The sequence below is a fragment of the Ooceraea biroi genome, chromosome 9 (genome assembly GCF_003672135.1).
Source record: "Ooceraea biroi isolate clonal line C1 chromosome 9, Obir_v5.4, whole genome shotgun sequence".
NCBI lineage: Eukaryota > Metazoa > Arthropoda > Insecta > Hymenoptera > Formicidae > Ooceraea > Ooceraea biroi.
The window spans coordinates 398,717-414,728 of record NC_039514.1 but is presented as its reverse complement, the minus strand read 5'-3'; the positions used below and the strand labels follow the sequence as shown (position 1 = coordinate 414,728).

Genomic DNA, 16,012 nt, shown 5'->3' with positions numbered 1-16,012 from the left:
GACATTGCTATGGACTGGTCGGACCACGCGCTTTGGTGGCCCGTCCGAAATCACTGGCTGACCAGGACGCGCAGCACGCTGGACCAGTATGGTGTGGCCGCGGACGCACTACTGCACTTCACACCGATGCACAAGACCCTGAGGGTACAGTTGCCGGATATGCGCTGCCTCGACTGTCGAGTCGATTTTTCTGTCAAGACGTTCAACGCAGTCATTAATCTGTGCAAGGAGCTCGGTGAGTTGCGTGGCGTATCAGCACCCATTTAAGAGTGCGTGATTGAAACGACGCAAATCGATCGGACAGTCGCCGCGCATTTCTGTTAGTAACGATTATATCAAACAAGAGCAAATTTTCACAAACGGATAAACGAATAACATAAAGACCAGAAATTTTCATTATCTTACTTTTTGTGTTAGCTTTTATCATATCGCGATGAATCTATTCTTGCCTTAAATTGTATATGCATGAAATAAATGTTTAGAATTTCGTCTCGTTGCGTTAAATGCATCTGAGCTGCAAAGCAGGTAATCGTGTCAGCAGTAATATTATACACGGTAATGAAATAGAAATGATAAATTTGCAGTCACGCGAAGGTCGCACGAGCCATCGTGGTTGTCAATTTGCTGCCACGGCAAGCTCCGTGCTGGCTTTTTAATCAAGGAAGTGGGTTAACGCGATAATTCTCCCCAGGGAGGATAAAATTGAGTTTTACATATAGGAGGGAAATGCCATAAGAGATACGAGCTTATCGTTTTATAATGACCTATATCAAAAATTCTGTGGTTTATAATCGCAAACATGATAACGTTGTCTAATACATGAGATAATCAACATCTATTACTAACGCTATTTACATATGTTAATTTTACATCGTTATTATTATTATGTATTTGTTATTTTAATATTCTACTGCAAGTCAAAATTTCTCAAAACTCAACAAATATGTGAATAAAAGCGTATCTTCAGCAACTTAAAAATTAAATAAAGAAGGAAGAAATAAGTAATATTATTTTAAAAAGTCATGAATTCATGCAGTTGTCGGTTGTATGTGTTATCCGCAAGTTCATTGTATTCTTGCACTTCTTTCAATGATTTTGTTACTAAATGAACAGTGATGATAGATCATTATGTCATACTCGTAAATAGATACTAATACGCAATATGTTATGCGTATGCTGCTGCACGCGATCTTTGTTCACCAATTACTTCACTGTGTTGTAAGAATATAGTGGAGAATGAATGTCACGACTGTTAAAGCATTGCCTTTTGCTCGGACAGAAGCAATGGATATATCCGTTCACTCTTGATGCTAAATACTATAATCTTTATCAATTTTGCTATAACCTTTATCAATCACACTTGAATAAATTATGGAATATAAAGAAATAAATAAAATAATCATTTTAAGAATAAAACTAATATAGTTCTACTTTTTATATAATTTTCGACAAAGCTTTTTATCAGCATTTCAATTTCTCAGACTTAATTAAATATGCAATAAAATTCATCGTTACACGCGAAATTAATATGTGCGAATCTTCGTCTGATCTTAGGCATTCGACATCCGGAGGAGCTCTCGTTCTGCAAACCGCTCGAGCCAAATCACCTGAAATACAATCTGAAGGATCTGCCGGCTAAGAAGAAAATCGAAAATCAGAAGAACGGTCACTGGAATGTATCGGCTGATACGAATACCTTCATTCCGGCTAGCCAGAGTCCTAGGGGATCTACGGGAAGCTTGGATCAATCAAGCCCATTCATGTGTGCGCCAGTCACGCCCAACAACAGAAATCACAGCACGCCGATCAGCTCTCCCGTCTCGGTAGGTATACCATATGTGAGTCCCAAGATAGAGATTTCACCATTTAAACTGAGAGAATGTTGACTCAACTCTTTGAAGAGGATTGGTGACAGACAGTGTGTAATGTCATGTTGAATTTTGCAACATTGCGTTGATGCAATCACACGATTTACCAGTTTCTGCTTGTGAATTTTCAGCATACCGGCACATGGAAGAGAAACAATAACTCCTCGGGTTTTGGTAGTACCGGCTCCTTCAATGCCAACAACAGCACCATGAGCCTCGAGGCGTTAAACGGTGGGCTGACGGAGTCCCTGGCACAGAGTCCGACGTCGATCTCGCCGGATGTGCGAGTGAAACTGATCAAGCCAAAAAGCTTGATCGAGAGGGCGAGGATGAACGTCGCCTGGCTGGACTCTTCTCTGTCGATTATGGAGCAGGGTATCCGCGAATTCGACACGCTCAGGCTAAAGTTCAAATTCTATTCTTTCTACGACCTGAACCCGAAGACTGATGCGGTCCGAATCAATATGATCTACGAGCAAGCCAAGTGGCAGCTGCTCGCGGAGGAGATCGATTGCACCGAAGAGGAAATGCTCATGTTCGCGGCGCTTCAGGTACTTAAACATTTATTTTGCCAAAAACGATCTCGAATTTTGTCTCAAGTGTAATACTTCTTTTTCTTGCAAATTCGCACATTACGGTTTTCAAGTACAGAGACGGAGGGAGAACAATTTTCGCACGATTCTCGATAATTTCTCTATTTGTACAATCACGGTGGATTGCGTAGCTTGTTCTCACCCGCTCGTGATATATTTATGCAGCGACGAGGGAACAACTCCCACGCGACACATAACGCATGCAAATAACTGCGTCCTTAAGCCGATTGCTTCGATGTCCCGCCGTAATATCGTCACGCGCAACATGACCAAGAAAAGATGCGGTCGCCTCGCCTCGACCCACAAAATGTCTCGTATATCTTGCACACCTACTCGCTCTCGCGACGAAAACATCGAGAAGGGAAAGAGAAAATCTAGAATCGATGTCACCTATACGCCTCTTTATCGCAGGTGCAAGTGAATCTTCAAGCTGGCGTGCCGCAGCCCACCTACGACAGCAATGGAGCGACCTCGCCCGCTGAAGATGACATCGACGCGGCCCTGACGGATCTGCAGGTGACTCTGGAGGGCAGCAACATCAGCAACGGGCCCAGCGATATCACGCAGGTGCCCGAACTGTGCGACGAACTCCGTTTCTTCAAGCCGAAGCGTTTTACGCTGAAAGCCTTCAAACGTTATTGGTTCATGTGCCGGGATCTTCAGCTGAGGCTGTACAAGAGCAGGGAGGAGGCGAGCGGCTCGGAATCACCGCTCTACGTGATCAATTTGCGCGGCTGTGAAGTTACACCGGATGTGCATCTGTCGCAGGGCCGCTACGGGATCAGACTGGAGGTGCCCAGCGCCGAAGGCATGACCGAGATGTGGATCAGATGCGACAACGTAAGTGGCTTAACTCGTATTATTGCATTAAGTTATTTATACTTTATATCGTTGTACAACTTTAATAAGGCAAATAGACTTTTCCGACTGTTTGAGTCTCCGACGGAGTGAAATATAAAAGTGTTGAATCTAAGTAGCGAGTGCATGCTGTGACCCTGATTCTATCTGTGCTCTTTATTTTCTCAGGAACAACAGTACGCAAAATGGATGGCCGCGTGCAGATTGGCGGCCAAGGGCCGCACCCTCGCCGACGCGTCCTACGAAAGTGAGGTCAACAGCATCACGGCCTTCCTACAGTTGCAGAGGCCCGCGCCCGCGCCAGCGATAAATCCGAACGCTCTGGACATCGTGCCGGATGACTACGTCGCACCCAGGTTTGCGAAGAAATTTAAAGGAAAGGTAATAATAAGCCCGTCTGATAAGCACAAATAAATGTGCGTGAATCCTCCTGCCAGTTCCGGTAAACTTAATCCTTTTCTTTTTTATGTTCAGTTGGTTCAAAGGATCTTGGAAGCGCACGCGAATGTTAAAGATCTGCCACTCATCGAGGCGAAATTGAATTACATCAAAGCGTGGCAATCTCTTCCGGAATATGGTATCTCGCTCTTTGTTGTACGATTCACCGGTAAGAACAAAGACGAGCTGCTGGGCATCGCAAACAACAGGCTAATGCGGATGGAACTCCACAGTGGCGATCATCTGAAGACCTGGAGGTATAACACCATGAAGGTACGTGCTTGTTTACGTTCTTCTGATTTTCTCTCGTAAATTGGTGTTGGTTTCTATAGATTTCGATTATAAAGAGACGATATGTTTCGATTTTTATCTCACAGGCGTGGAACGTTAACTGGGAGGTGAAGCACATGATGGTTCAGTTCGAAGAAGAGAACATCATTTTCGAATGCCAATCAGCGGACTGCAAGGTCGTTCACGAATTCATAGGAGGCTACATCTTCCTGTCGATGCGTTCGAAAGAGGCGAATCAGACGTTGAACGAGGAGATGTTCCATAAATTGACCGGTGGATGGGCTTAAATTAGAATCAAATAAATGTACAAAAGCATAGATACACGGGACTCTGGAATGAGAAAATACATAAATGTACAGAACTGAAACGGATTCTAACATCTTGTAAAAGAAGTGATGATGAAACGCGCTCTGTTGGTTTATCGACACGCGTTGCGTTGGCGCGTATGTTTAAGGACCGATAGCTTTGCATACCTGCTGCAATTTGTAAAAATAATTAAATCTGGTCGTAGTACCCGCGTTTTAACGTTGGAGATTGTAAATAGAAGAATACTGTCCCTTTTACAAGCGAGTAAAGGGGTTTTAATAATTATGACTACTTTTATTCGACAGGAGGCTACTTTAAGAAAGGTATTTACAGCCTTATTTATAATGTACCAATCTATCGACAACCGGTTTTTGAAATTCAATTTTTCCGTGTTTTATATGTGCAACGATTTTATAAACGGACGCCTGGAAGATTGTATTTCATCAAGATAAATAACACTTTTCTACAGAACTTTTTCTACCTGCGAGGAATTTATCATTGAATAATATATCGATCTTCTTCAAATATGCATCAAGCATGCTCACAAGTAAAGATCTGTGGAACATATCGCGATGTGTTAGATAACACTCTTTAACAAATTAAATAACATTATAACAAAGGAATGTTATAGTTTATTCTTATTTAATCTAAAAATTAGTCGTTCCCTTAATATCTGCAAGTCGTACGAGACTTAAATGAGTGGCTTTGAGCCTTTTTCTGAAGATGCGCGCGTGTCAGTGTCCCTCTCAGTGTCACAAGGTGCTATATCGAACGAGCTCGACTTCGATGATATAATAGATCGAATCGTGTAAATTATTTGCTATTTTAATGTAATAATGTAAATTAGATATAGAAGAGAAAAGTATATCATGTATGTCGTTATACATTATACATTATCTACACAAACTAGCGCGTTATATGTATATGTAACCAAAAAAGATTATAGTTTTGTATATTAATAGATAACTGTATAATATACTTATTATTAATACACTCAGTAGATATTTATTTTATTGAGCCTTCATGAACTTGACAAAAGCCCATGAATCTCCAAAGAGATTGTTAATAGATATGAAATTTCTTTGTATCATTGCATTGCAAAATTATGGATCTTTATTAACAAAACGTTATCAATGTTGTGTAAATTCGCATTGAACGTAATCAATAGAAAGTTAAAAAAGATGCATTAATTAATGAAGATAAAGTGTAAATATTCTAAAAAATTAGTTATTTTTCAAATTTGTTAGTTTGCAAGTCTCTTGTTTCCAATTGTACATCTTGGAATTGTACATCTTCGATATCGATCAATTCCGACGAGTCTTTTTTTCTTTTATCCAACGCTGATAGGTTTTTGCACATCTTTCTCTGAAGTATTTACTGCCTTTGAAGATGGTTGATTCTGATTTTTCGAGTTTTTTAACACAGGGAGTGCCCTTGCTACGACAGGTATGTTTCCGGTTCCTGTGGTATTCAATCCGCCTAGATTACCGCCTCCACACATCTAATTATACGAAATCGGCATAATTAATCCTTGAACTATTAGAAAATGAAGAAAACAACTGCTCGAAGAAAAAAAATTGATTTTTAAAATTGTATACAGCATACGATATTATATAACGTATGCTATATTTTATATAACATACGAGATTCATGTTAAAAAAATTCTTTACAACTTTGCTCTCTCGCAATAGCAATATTGGATTATTTCATCACAAGCAAAAAAATCACGTGAATTTCTTGCATTATTTTGCATGAAAAGAGATTCACACATAATTTCCTGCGCCGTTTTAATCCAACACGACTGCAGCGAGAAATCAGGAAAAAGCAGTCAGTATTGCAATCAGTTATAGTGACCGGAGTATGACTCGGTGGCGCCGAGTGAACAAGCCTTCCAGTGAGGGAACCTGCTCTCTCCTTTTTCGTCCTCATCCACTCATGACCCAATACCCTTTCGAGGGTCAACCGGAGGGTGATGTCTGGCTCAAGGATTTGCCGGACGATGTTCTTCGCTAACGTGGACACGGTGTCGCGGATGCGCGATCGGAACACCCAGTTGCGCGACATTTGGTCCTTGAGGAGCTGCCGCAGATTCTTATCGTCGAACGGCATCGTACCGTTCAGCATGATGAAGAGAATGATACCGAGCGACCACACGTCCGCCAATTTCGGATTGTACGGTGTGCCGGCAACCACTTCCGGCGCGGCGTAGGCCGCCGAGCCGCAATACGTCTGGCTGAGGACCCGCTTGCCTTCATGGTCTACGCAGAACCTGGCGAAACCGAAGTCCGCCAGTTTCACGTTGAATTTCCGCGAGAGCAGTATGTTCTCGCACTTGAGATCTCGGTGGGCGATGTTCTTGCTATGTAGGTAATGCAAGCCGGATGCCATTTGACGAAACCAGAGACACGACTGTTGCTCCGGCACCATGCCGTTGTTCATCACGAAGTCGAGCAGGTCACCGTTGTCGGCGTAGCGCATGAAAATAAAGACGCGTGGGCCGCGTTGTAGGATACTGTGCACCTGCAACCACCCACTAATCAATGCGTTTCAATGTAGAATTGTAAATTAATGACTAATTGTGATTCTAGAATAATTTCTGGATGAATGAAAGTAGGAAGAAGAGGAGTGCAAACGCTTCCGCTGGAAATTTCTTTTCTTACCAATCGCGAGCTAACGCATTTTCTTGTTGCCTTACTTGAATAATATGCGGATTTTCTATCTTCGTTAGAATCTCGAGCTCGCGGGGGAAGAACTTGTCCAAAAAGTCAGTCGGTGCCTTCTCCTTATCGAAGATCTTACAGGCCAGGCGCATCTTCTTGGAATTTGTTCCATCGATATACTCTGCTAGATGGACAGTAGCGTAAGAGCCCTGAAAAGATCATTAGCGCCGCATAAAGACGCACAGAGTTCGTGATTGCAGCATCTAGCTAATCAGTTGTGTCTCTTACATTTTCAGCCTCGTTGCGTGGATGATAATGAAAAAGACATACGAACAGAGACCAGAACGAAAAATTAAAAAAAATATTATCACAGAAGTGACAAGAGAAAATAAAAAAACGAGCGCCCTGAAGACAAATGGAAGGGTGAATGGCAGCGTAACAAACAACCTGCCCAATCTTCTTGCCGATGAGATAGCCCCGCTGTTCGAGAGCGTTCACCTCCGAGTTTCGGGGGCTAAGGTGGGTGGCCATGCCAATGATTCTTCATCGACCCTTCATCACTGACTCCCTTCCAAGTACAGGCAACCAGTCAACAATTTTTCAATGATCTCCTCAGTGCGTTATGTGCGCGAATATGTATCACGGGACACATTTGCAAAGTTCACCAAGGATTTTCTTAGCTTGCTCCTTCGTTTTCGCACGCTTTACTCGTCAGATGGTAACGGTAAAGGTTTCGTCGACGCGATTTTCGCTCCGAAATGGCATCAAGCACCTCGACGGAATGGTATTACGCTGCTACATCGATTCTTCCGGCGACAAAGCGGATCCGTACGGTCATTTGAGGCGGCTGCGAGCACTAGAATTTTGGCAAGCCGGAACCAGCTTGTGCCTGGTGTGCGACGGAAGGAAGGTAAAGGACAAAGGTCCGCGTGTCATTCGAGCGTAGTCATCATAGAAGTGTGAAACAATTGAGGCGCGTAGGCACGAGATCGATTATATGGATTGCTTCATGACGCAGAGTCATGAAGCCAATTTCTACGCGGAGGCGGAGCAGTGTCGTTTCATGACTTAGAACGTTATTAATACGTACGCAATGAATATTATTTCTTATTATTAATAATTATGTGATTTACATAACAAAATGCACGCATGAAATATGAAAATAGATAAATAAAAATTAAAGTGTTATCCAAAAAGTGCATCAAAGTGGGCACAAAATATTCGAACTAATGTAAGGTATTATATATATATTATATATATGTATATATATGCATATATTATTGAATAAAAGCTTATATCTTTTTATAAAAGTATTCTAATTCCTTAAAAAGCATTAACGAAAAATGAAACCACGATCACTTGAACATGTTACTAACTCCATGTTTTACTCACACATTATAATCCATTTCAGCAAAATTTACTGCACGAACTATATGTGTATATATATATATATATATATATATATATATATATATATGTGTATATGTATATGTATATGTATATACACACACACTTCGTTTTCATCAATGTTTAGTAACTACGTCCGAAAAGCGTATAGAACTTCGGCTTGTTTGTACAGCTATGGTGAATACATGTCATCTCGTTCAATGGTTTTGTCAATTCCGGTTGGTCGAATGGTATGCAAAGACTCTTCGCGCCCATTGAAGCTCCAGGTTCATCACTCTCCTCCCTATAATTGTTGAAAAATGTAGCAAATATTTAAAGGAGGATATATAGCAGTTTTTTTATATTCTAGGTCCTCAAATTCATAAAAAAATCCTTTATGCACGTAGAGAAAAACTCTTACCTTGCACTATCCGCCTTGATGCGTTCCTCGCACGACGGCTCTCCGCAGAAAGGTGATAATAATAAATTCTTTTTATTGAGCTCGGGGGCGAAATCATTCCAGTTTTCTACTTGTTTAATATGTTCGTAGAGAGTTTTTCTTGCTCTGTGAAGAAAAAGAAACAATTATTCGTTATCGGCGTATCGCGTAATCGCGAATATCATTGCTTAAAATAAGTTCGACGACACTTACTTTCTGAATAACTGCGTTTGTATATCGTTCAATAAGAAAGCTAGTGCTGTAACTACTTCGTCACTCTTGGCAGTTGATCTCTCGGAGGTATCCCTACGTACGAGCGTTACTTGATCCTTTTCTAGATCTTTCGGGCCTAACTCAATTCTCACTGGTACACCTTTGAGTTCCCAGTGATTAAACTTCCATCCGGGCGTTCGATTATTCCTAAAATCGCCATGTACTTTGAAGTTCTCGTCTTGCAATTTATCCACTAGCTTCATGCATTCGAGTTGAAGTATTTTTCTCTGTGTCGCCGTGGTGCTTGCAGTTATACCGCAAGGGACAACAACGGCTGCTATGGATGCCACCTTTGGCGGTAACACTAAACCTTTATCATCTCCATGTACCTAAACGAAGAATGTTGTATGTTAAGTTTATATAATAAATATATTAAATATCCGTTAAGTATACATGTTCGTTACAACGTACAAGTTATACTCACTTAATAGATATTAAAGTATAAGTTATCTACTGAGCAGATAATAACAATACTGACCATTATCATGACTCCAATTGTGCGCGTAGTTAGGCCCCATGAATTTTGATAGACAAACGTCTTTTCGTCTCCTTCGACACCTTCTACCTGGATATTAAACATTTTCGAGAAGTTTTGCCCCAAATGATGACTCGTCGCTCCTTGTATGGCGCGCCCACTGGTTGAAATAAACGCCTCAACCGTAGTAGTGTAATCGCCACCAGCAAACTTCTCCTTTTCGGTCTTACGACCCTTGATGACAGGCACTGCTAATATATCCTCGTAGACTCTACCGTACATGTTCAAGATGGTCAAGACCTCTTCCTCGGCCTCTGCCTTAGTGGCGAACGCGGTATGGCCCTCTTGCCACAAAAATTCTCTGGTGCGTAAGAAGGGTTTAGGATCCTTAAATTCCCATCTCTGTAAGAAAAACACACGGCGCAATTAGCAAGTTAGATCATCGCGAACAGAACTTTGATCGGTTTCAATGATAGTTACCACAACGTTGTTCCATTGATTGAGTCTGAGAGGTAACTCGGTATCTGACTTGAGCCATTTGGCATAAGCTGGATACATTATGGTCTCCGAGGTGGGTCGTATTGCTATAGGTTCTGCTAGGTCCGACTCGCCGCATTTCGTCACCCAGGCAACTTCCGGCGCGAAATCAGCTATATGGGTCTTCTCCTTCTCCAACACGTTGCGAGTGACAAAGATCGGGAAGTAACACTCGTGAACGCCCAGCAACGTTATCACTTGGTCAATGTAATCCTTTATTATCTTCCATATCGCAAAACTCCATGGCCGGAGGATGTAACATCCCGACACGTCGTAATATTCGATCATTCCGCTCTTAGTGATGATCTGCGAATACCAGTCGAAGAAGTTTTCGTCCTTTTTAACTTCCAAGCCCAATCTTGTGCCTGTTTTAGTTGAATCCGTGTCTTTGCTGGTTGCGCCTTTCGCAATTTCCTTCTCCACAGGTTTCACAGCCTTGGGAGATTCCTCTTTCTTCTTTTTCGGTTCTGCCTCCGCCTTTGCAGGTTTCCAATCCTGACCAGTTGCATTTTTATAATCATTTTTCAAACTTAAAAGGATTTTAACTTCTTGATCAATGATGCTCTTTTCGGTTTTCGAACTCTTCAGATTCCGTACTTTATCACCCTGTTTCTCTATTTCGTCAGAGATCTGTTTTGCTTTCGGACTTTCCTTAATCTGCGGTTTTGTATCAGGAGCAGTTCTTTCAGCTACAACTTGACCAGGTTTCCAATCTTGACCAGTTGCCTTTTTATAATCATTTTTCAAACTTAAAAGGATTTTAACTTCTTGATCAATGATGCTCTTTTCGGTTTTCGAACTCTTCAGATTCCGTACTTTGTCACCCTGTTTCTGTATTTCATCAGAGATTTGCTCTGCTTTAGGACTTTCCTTAATCTGCGGTTTTGTATCAGGAGCAGGACTCGCAGCTGCAACTTGACCAGGTTTCCAATCTTGACCAGTTGCCTTTTTATAATCATTTTTCAAACTCAAAAGGATCTTAACTTCTTCATCAATGATGCTCTTTTCGGCTTTCGAACTCTTCAGATTCCGTACTTTGTCACCCTGTTTCTGTATTTCGTCAGAGATTTGCTCTGCTTTAGGACTTTCCTTAATCTGCGTTTTTGTATCAGGAATAGTAGTCACAGCTGCAACTTGACCAGGTTTCCAATCCTGAAGCTTTTCCATTTCATCAATTCGTTTCTGTATTGCTTTACTTATCTCTCGTACCAGCAACATGTGCTGTTCCTCCTCATTACTTGTGCTACTGGCACTAAGAGCTTCAGTTTGCGGTTTCCAATCCTGACCAGTTGCATTTTTATAATCAGTTTTCAAACTCAAAAGGATTTTAACTTCTTCATCGACGATACTCTTTTCGGCTTTCGAACTCTTCAAATTCCGTACTTTGTCACCCTGTTTCTGTATTGCTTGAGACATTTCTTGCGCTTTTGAAGTTTCTTCATTTTTTGTAGGAGCTGTAGTTTCTCTTGATATCCAATTATGTCCAATTACTGTTTTATATTCTGCTTGTAAATTATTTAGGATACGCTGTTCTTCATCGAGGACATTTTGAATTAGTCTGAATTTCTTGCTCTGCTTCTTTATTTTGTCATATAAACTATTTTCTCCAATATTTTCTAAAATATTCATTGCAATTTTGTCCTTAGATTCCTTTAGTTTTTTTGACTTTTGCTGATCTCCCTAAAATAATTTCTTTATTAATATTATGCATATCTCATTCTTGTTTGATAAAACTCAGCTATTGGTATTGCATGCAAGGCATATTCGGTTCATATTCAAATCTTGATTAATTATCTTTAACATAAACGTACTGTACTTATATGTAAAGAACTTTATTCTTTTAAATAATATTATAGATATTTTGTTTCGAAATAATTTCAATCGATTTTATGTTTTATCACTTTGATACTTACATAAAACTTTTCATAAATAATAAAGATATTAATTTATATACCAAAAAAATAAAAATTATGTAGGCAATAATACCTTTTGTGATACAGCAGAAGGAGTTGACATGTGTCCATCAGGTATATGGAACAGTATAAGGGGTCGTTCCCGCGATGAATAAAAATTAAGAGGTGCGTATGGAACATCACAGATGAAGTAACCCTTTCTCTGAATCTGTATTATCTCTCCTTTCTTCACATTTTGCAGTGCCACTTCACCGAGCATTCGAACTTCTTTCTGAAATATATGTAAAGAATTTTATTATGTAATTAATAATCTATACACGACGCTCACAATATACGTGCTAAATAAAATTTATTGAGATTACCCTTGTATCCTTGGCAACGAAGTCCTTAAAATCGTCGTCTTTGCCCAAGACTGGAACACTTATAATGTGATCGAAGTAAACGGCATAGCACGGTATCGAATTTGTTTTTGCCGTGTCATTATTAATGGTGCCTGATGGTTTAACCAGCCATGTTATTTTTAAAGTATTTTTGTAATCACGATTATCGAGATCCAATCGCGCATGCACATCTATTATGCTACCATCCTGCCTCTTATTTATCTCCAGTATCTTTAAATTCCCCCAATTGATGAAGGTCGCACTCTGTCCCGCGACCAAGTTCATAGCGTCGACATCTTCTATGAATACTCTGTTAGTGGTTATTACGTTCTTAAAACCTTTATTTAAATGCTTAGGATGATTTTGCACCACCAACCAGCCTTCCTTGGCGTCCAATACATGAACTGGCACCAATTTATCATAATCCAATGCAGTGTACCTAAAATTATAGATACCCTGAGAAAATCGCGTTCAGATATTGCTTTCTTCGTGTCCGTCTCTTAATTGTGTCTAAAGTGTACCTGAACGCCTCTGAGTCTATTACTTTCTTGTTAATAGCCCATATCTTGTCCCACTCCATGAACACCACAGACCTAGAGCTACCTTGAGCAATGATGAACTGTTTCAGTCCCTCCACTGTCATTCCTCGCCTCAAGATACCCCTTACTGTCGGAAATCGTGGATCGTTCCATCCATCGACTAGACCTTCATTCACAAACCACGTTAATTTCCGTTTCGAAAGGACTGTGTGGGTCATGTTCAGGCGTGAGTACTCCCATATGTGCGGGCGACGCAGTCCCAGGGCGTCGAGTACCCAATAAAATTGAGCATCTCTGTCGTGATACTCCGTTGTGCGCAGAGTATGAGTAACATTCTCGATAGAATCGACAATCGGACAGGCGAAATCGTACGTAGGGTATACTCTAACAAAACAAAAAAGAAAGTAATAAGTGCTTTATAGCTAGCTACGCTTTTGTGTGTAACATAATTATGCAGGAATAAATGTTAAAAAATATAAAAATACTTGTATTTGTCTTGAGTGTACGGATGGAGCTCCAGCTTGCAACGGTAAATTGTCGGATCGCGCATGCACCCGTTTGTTGATTCGTAATCGATCTTCGCTCTAACACAGCACGCCTGACCTTTCTCGGTACCGCGTCGCATCTCTTCCCATAACGCAAGATTTTTTCCGACAGCTGTAAAAGCGGAATACCACTGTGCGATCACCCAAATTTATCGTGAACGTTCTGAGAATTTCACTTACGGTTATCTCTGTTCTCGGACTTCAGTTTTTGTTCACGTTGCTCCTTCATAATATGCGCCGGGGTATCGTCCACGTATGCCTTTCCTTCCTTAATCAGTTTCGTGCAGTACTCCTGCAGTATATCAAAGTAATCCGAGGTGTGCGTAAACTGATCAGGCTTGATTTGCAGCAATCTCAAATCTTCCAGTATAGCCTCTTCGAATTCCGTAGTCTCCTTCGCTGGATTTGTGTCATCGAATCTCATAATAAATTTGCCTTTAAAAGCTTCGGCATAATACTGATTTAAGAGAGCTGCTTTGGCATGGCCAATATGGAGGTAGCCGCTTGCTTCCGGTGGGAATCTCACCACCACCTACAAAGGTATTAGTACCAAGTTTTATAAGCGACAAATCATTGAAGAGCGATTTGCTTTAGTCGTATTGTATGACTACCTTGCCCATTTCTGCTCCAGGTAAATCAATAAATTTACCCTCCTGTTTCCTCGTTTTCGTTTGCTCATTTGTTTTTCCTGCGCAAAATTCTACCTGTTCCTTGGGAAGTGTGTTCTTTTTCATCTGGATAAGTGCATCTCTGATGATAGTAAGCGACTGGATATGCTTGTACCATCTAGTAAGATTAACATAATCTCCTAACGGTTCCTTTTCTAGGTATCCATTCCTCCACAAAGTGCAATACACATGAATATCGGCCAATGTAAATTTTTTGCAGCATAACCACGTCCGTGTTAATAGCGCTTTATTCAAATATATCAAAGAATGGACATATTCTACATGAGTCCGATTTTTCGTATCCAATTGTCCCAAGGCGAACGTTAGCCAATGATCTATTTCGGTTTTACTTTTAATACAGGTGTCACCTGAAAATAATACATGACAAGTGTATCGAGCAAACCACACCTCGACTAAAAAAGTTTGGACAGAAAGGAATAAATATATATAATAAAAATTAAAATTCATCAAATAATTAATTTCTTATTAGAAAGAAATAGTATTAATATCAACAATCAATCTTTATATACTTGAATGACAATGTGGATGAAAATATTTGTGAATCCTTACCATAAAGCGAAGTATCAACTACCCTACCCAAGTACCGGTTAATTTCAAGGATGTTTTCCGACAGTACTACATCATCTTCATTACATAAGCGAATATTTCCACTCCCTGTCCACTTATTGCACCATGATACTGTTATATTCTTCCCTCTAGAGTTAATTGTCTCGGCCACTATCAATGGTTCTAAATAAAACATTTAATACATTGAAATAATCAATGTAGGTGAATATCAGAAGTTTGAACACTAATTAGCAAATTAACTATTAATTAGCTGTTGCACAGCTGTGACTATAAACTATAGCTGATTCTTTATAACAAAATCTCTTTATTATAAAATTATTACTTATTTATTACGTTTATTACTTATCTTCAATACATGCCAAGTATTATAAAAATATGAGTAAACGAAACATTTCTTATATCACATAAAATATAAACAATAAAAAGCATGATGCAATCGTAAAAAAATTTCATTCATTTTAATAAGACGTAATTGTTCAGGCATCATCATTGATATCTAAATATTTCAGCTTTTGACGGACGAACTACTGGATATCATTACCAAACTACTTGTTTCTCTTTTTTTTTAACGAAACATCTGGGATGGCTTTTTCAAGGCACAGAATAATCTATTAATGTATATAATAGAAATAAAGAAAAAAATATATTTTGAGACGAGAAACGAGCTCATAGTCGTTCTATAGAAGAAAAGAAAACAGAAACATTGGCGGCAATGTGTTGTATTAACGATTGCCTTTCTCATCAGGGATTCCAGAAACTGGAATATGGCAATCTGAAATTCTGAGAATTAATGAAAGACGTTATACCTGGCGGAGGATCGCTGGGATTAACAAGGAGTTTAAGTAACATTGTTGTCCGCGCACTTTCCGTTTAAACTGCAAACAATTAGATAAATCCGGCGAATCGGCAAAGGTTAGAAGACACGTTGTCGCGTCCGCCACGAGCAGCCACGAGGTAAACGCTCAATCAGCGATCAGCGCTAAATGCGGAGTCTTTCAAGAGGTTTTTAAATATGTATGTGAGCTGTCTCTGTGTGTGTAAAGTGTGACGAAATATTAAAGTACAGTTCATAAGAGATTCACGAGATAGTTCGCGCGAGAAAGGCAATTAATAAAGCTTCTTGTTACATACGCCACACTCAGAATTGACCATAAATAAGCATTTCATATGACTATAAGTGCAAATTATATGAAAAACATATCGAAAATAAAATTGATTATGAATTAAAATTAATACAAATTTGCTTCGCGTAATA

At 39.9% G+C, this 16,012-nt stretch overlaps 3 protein-coding genes across 3 annotated transcripts in view; 1 reads left to right on the top strand and 2 right to left on the bottom strand.

The window, feature by feature from the left end:
* The window catches only part of LOC105276136 (unc-112-related protein), a 29,631-nt gene extending 24,654 nt beyond the window's left edge, over positions 1–4,977 (top strand). The window contains exons 2-8 of the mRNA XM_011333509.3: positions 2–235; positions 1,555–1,823; positions 2,000–2,419; positions 2,873–3,301; positions 3,488–3,700; positions 3,794–4,030; positions 4,135–4,977. Coding sequence (XP_011331811.1) covers positions 2–235; positions 1,555–1,823; positions 2,000–2,419; positions 2,873–3,301; positions 3,488–3,700; positions 3,794–4,030; positions 4,135–4,335 — 2,003 coding nt within the window. The 3' untranslated portion in view covers positions 4,336–4,977. The remainder of the gene's footprint in view (position 1; positions 236–1,554; positions 1,824–1,999; positions 2,420–2,872; positions 3,302–3,487; positions 3,701–3,793; positions 4,031–4,134) is intronic.
* Positions 4,978–5,174: 197 nt separating this feature from the next.
* On the bottom strand, positions 5,175–8,000 carry LOC105276137 (testis-specific serine/threonine-protein kinase 3). The gene is made up of 4 exons (XM_020030639.2): positions 7,462–8,000; positions 7,050–7,223; positions 6,209–6,874; positions 5,175–5,855 (listed from the first exon to the last, which is right to left on the bottom strand). The coding sequence occupies exons 1-4, from the start codon at positions 7,543–7,545 to the stop codon at positions 5,685–5,687; spliced, it is 1,095 nt and encodes a 364-aa protein (XP_019886198.2). The 5' UTR covers positions 7,546–8,000; the 3' UTR covers positions 5,175–5,684.
* A 117-nt stretch (positions 8,001–8,117) lies between these two features.
* LOC105276134 (bifunctional glutamate/proline--tRNA ligase) lies at positions 8,118–15,977 on the bottom strand. Its single transcript, XM_011333508.3, has 13 exons — positions 15,564–15,977; positions 14,740–14,919; positions 14,113–14,537; positions 13,682–14,033; positions 13,442–13,613; positions 12,939–13,340; positions 12,400–12,856; positions 12,111–12,308; positions 10,068–11,804; positions 9,591–9,989; positions 9,053–9,441; positions 8,822–8,965; positions 8,118–8,704 (listed from the first exon to the last, which is right to left on the bottom strand). The coding sequence occupies exons 1-13, from the start codon at positions 15,604–15,606 to the stop codon at positions 8,545–8,547; spliced, it is 5,058 nt and encodes a 1,685-aa protein (XP_011331810.2). The 5' UTR covers positions 15,607–15,977; the 3' UTR covers positions 8,118–8,544.
* Positions 15,978–16,012: the final 35 nt, after the last annotated feature.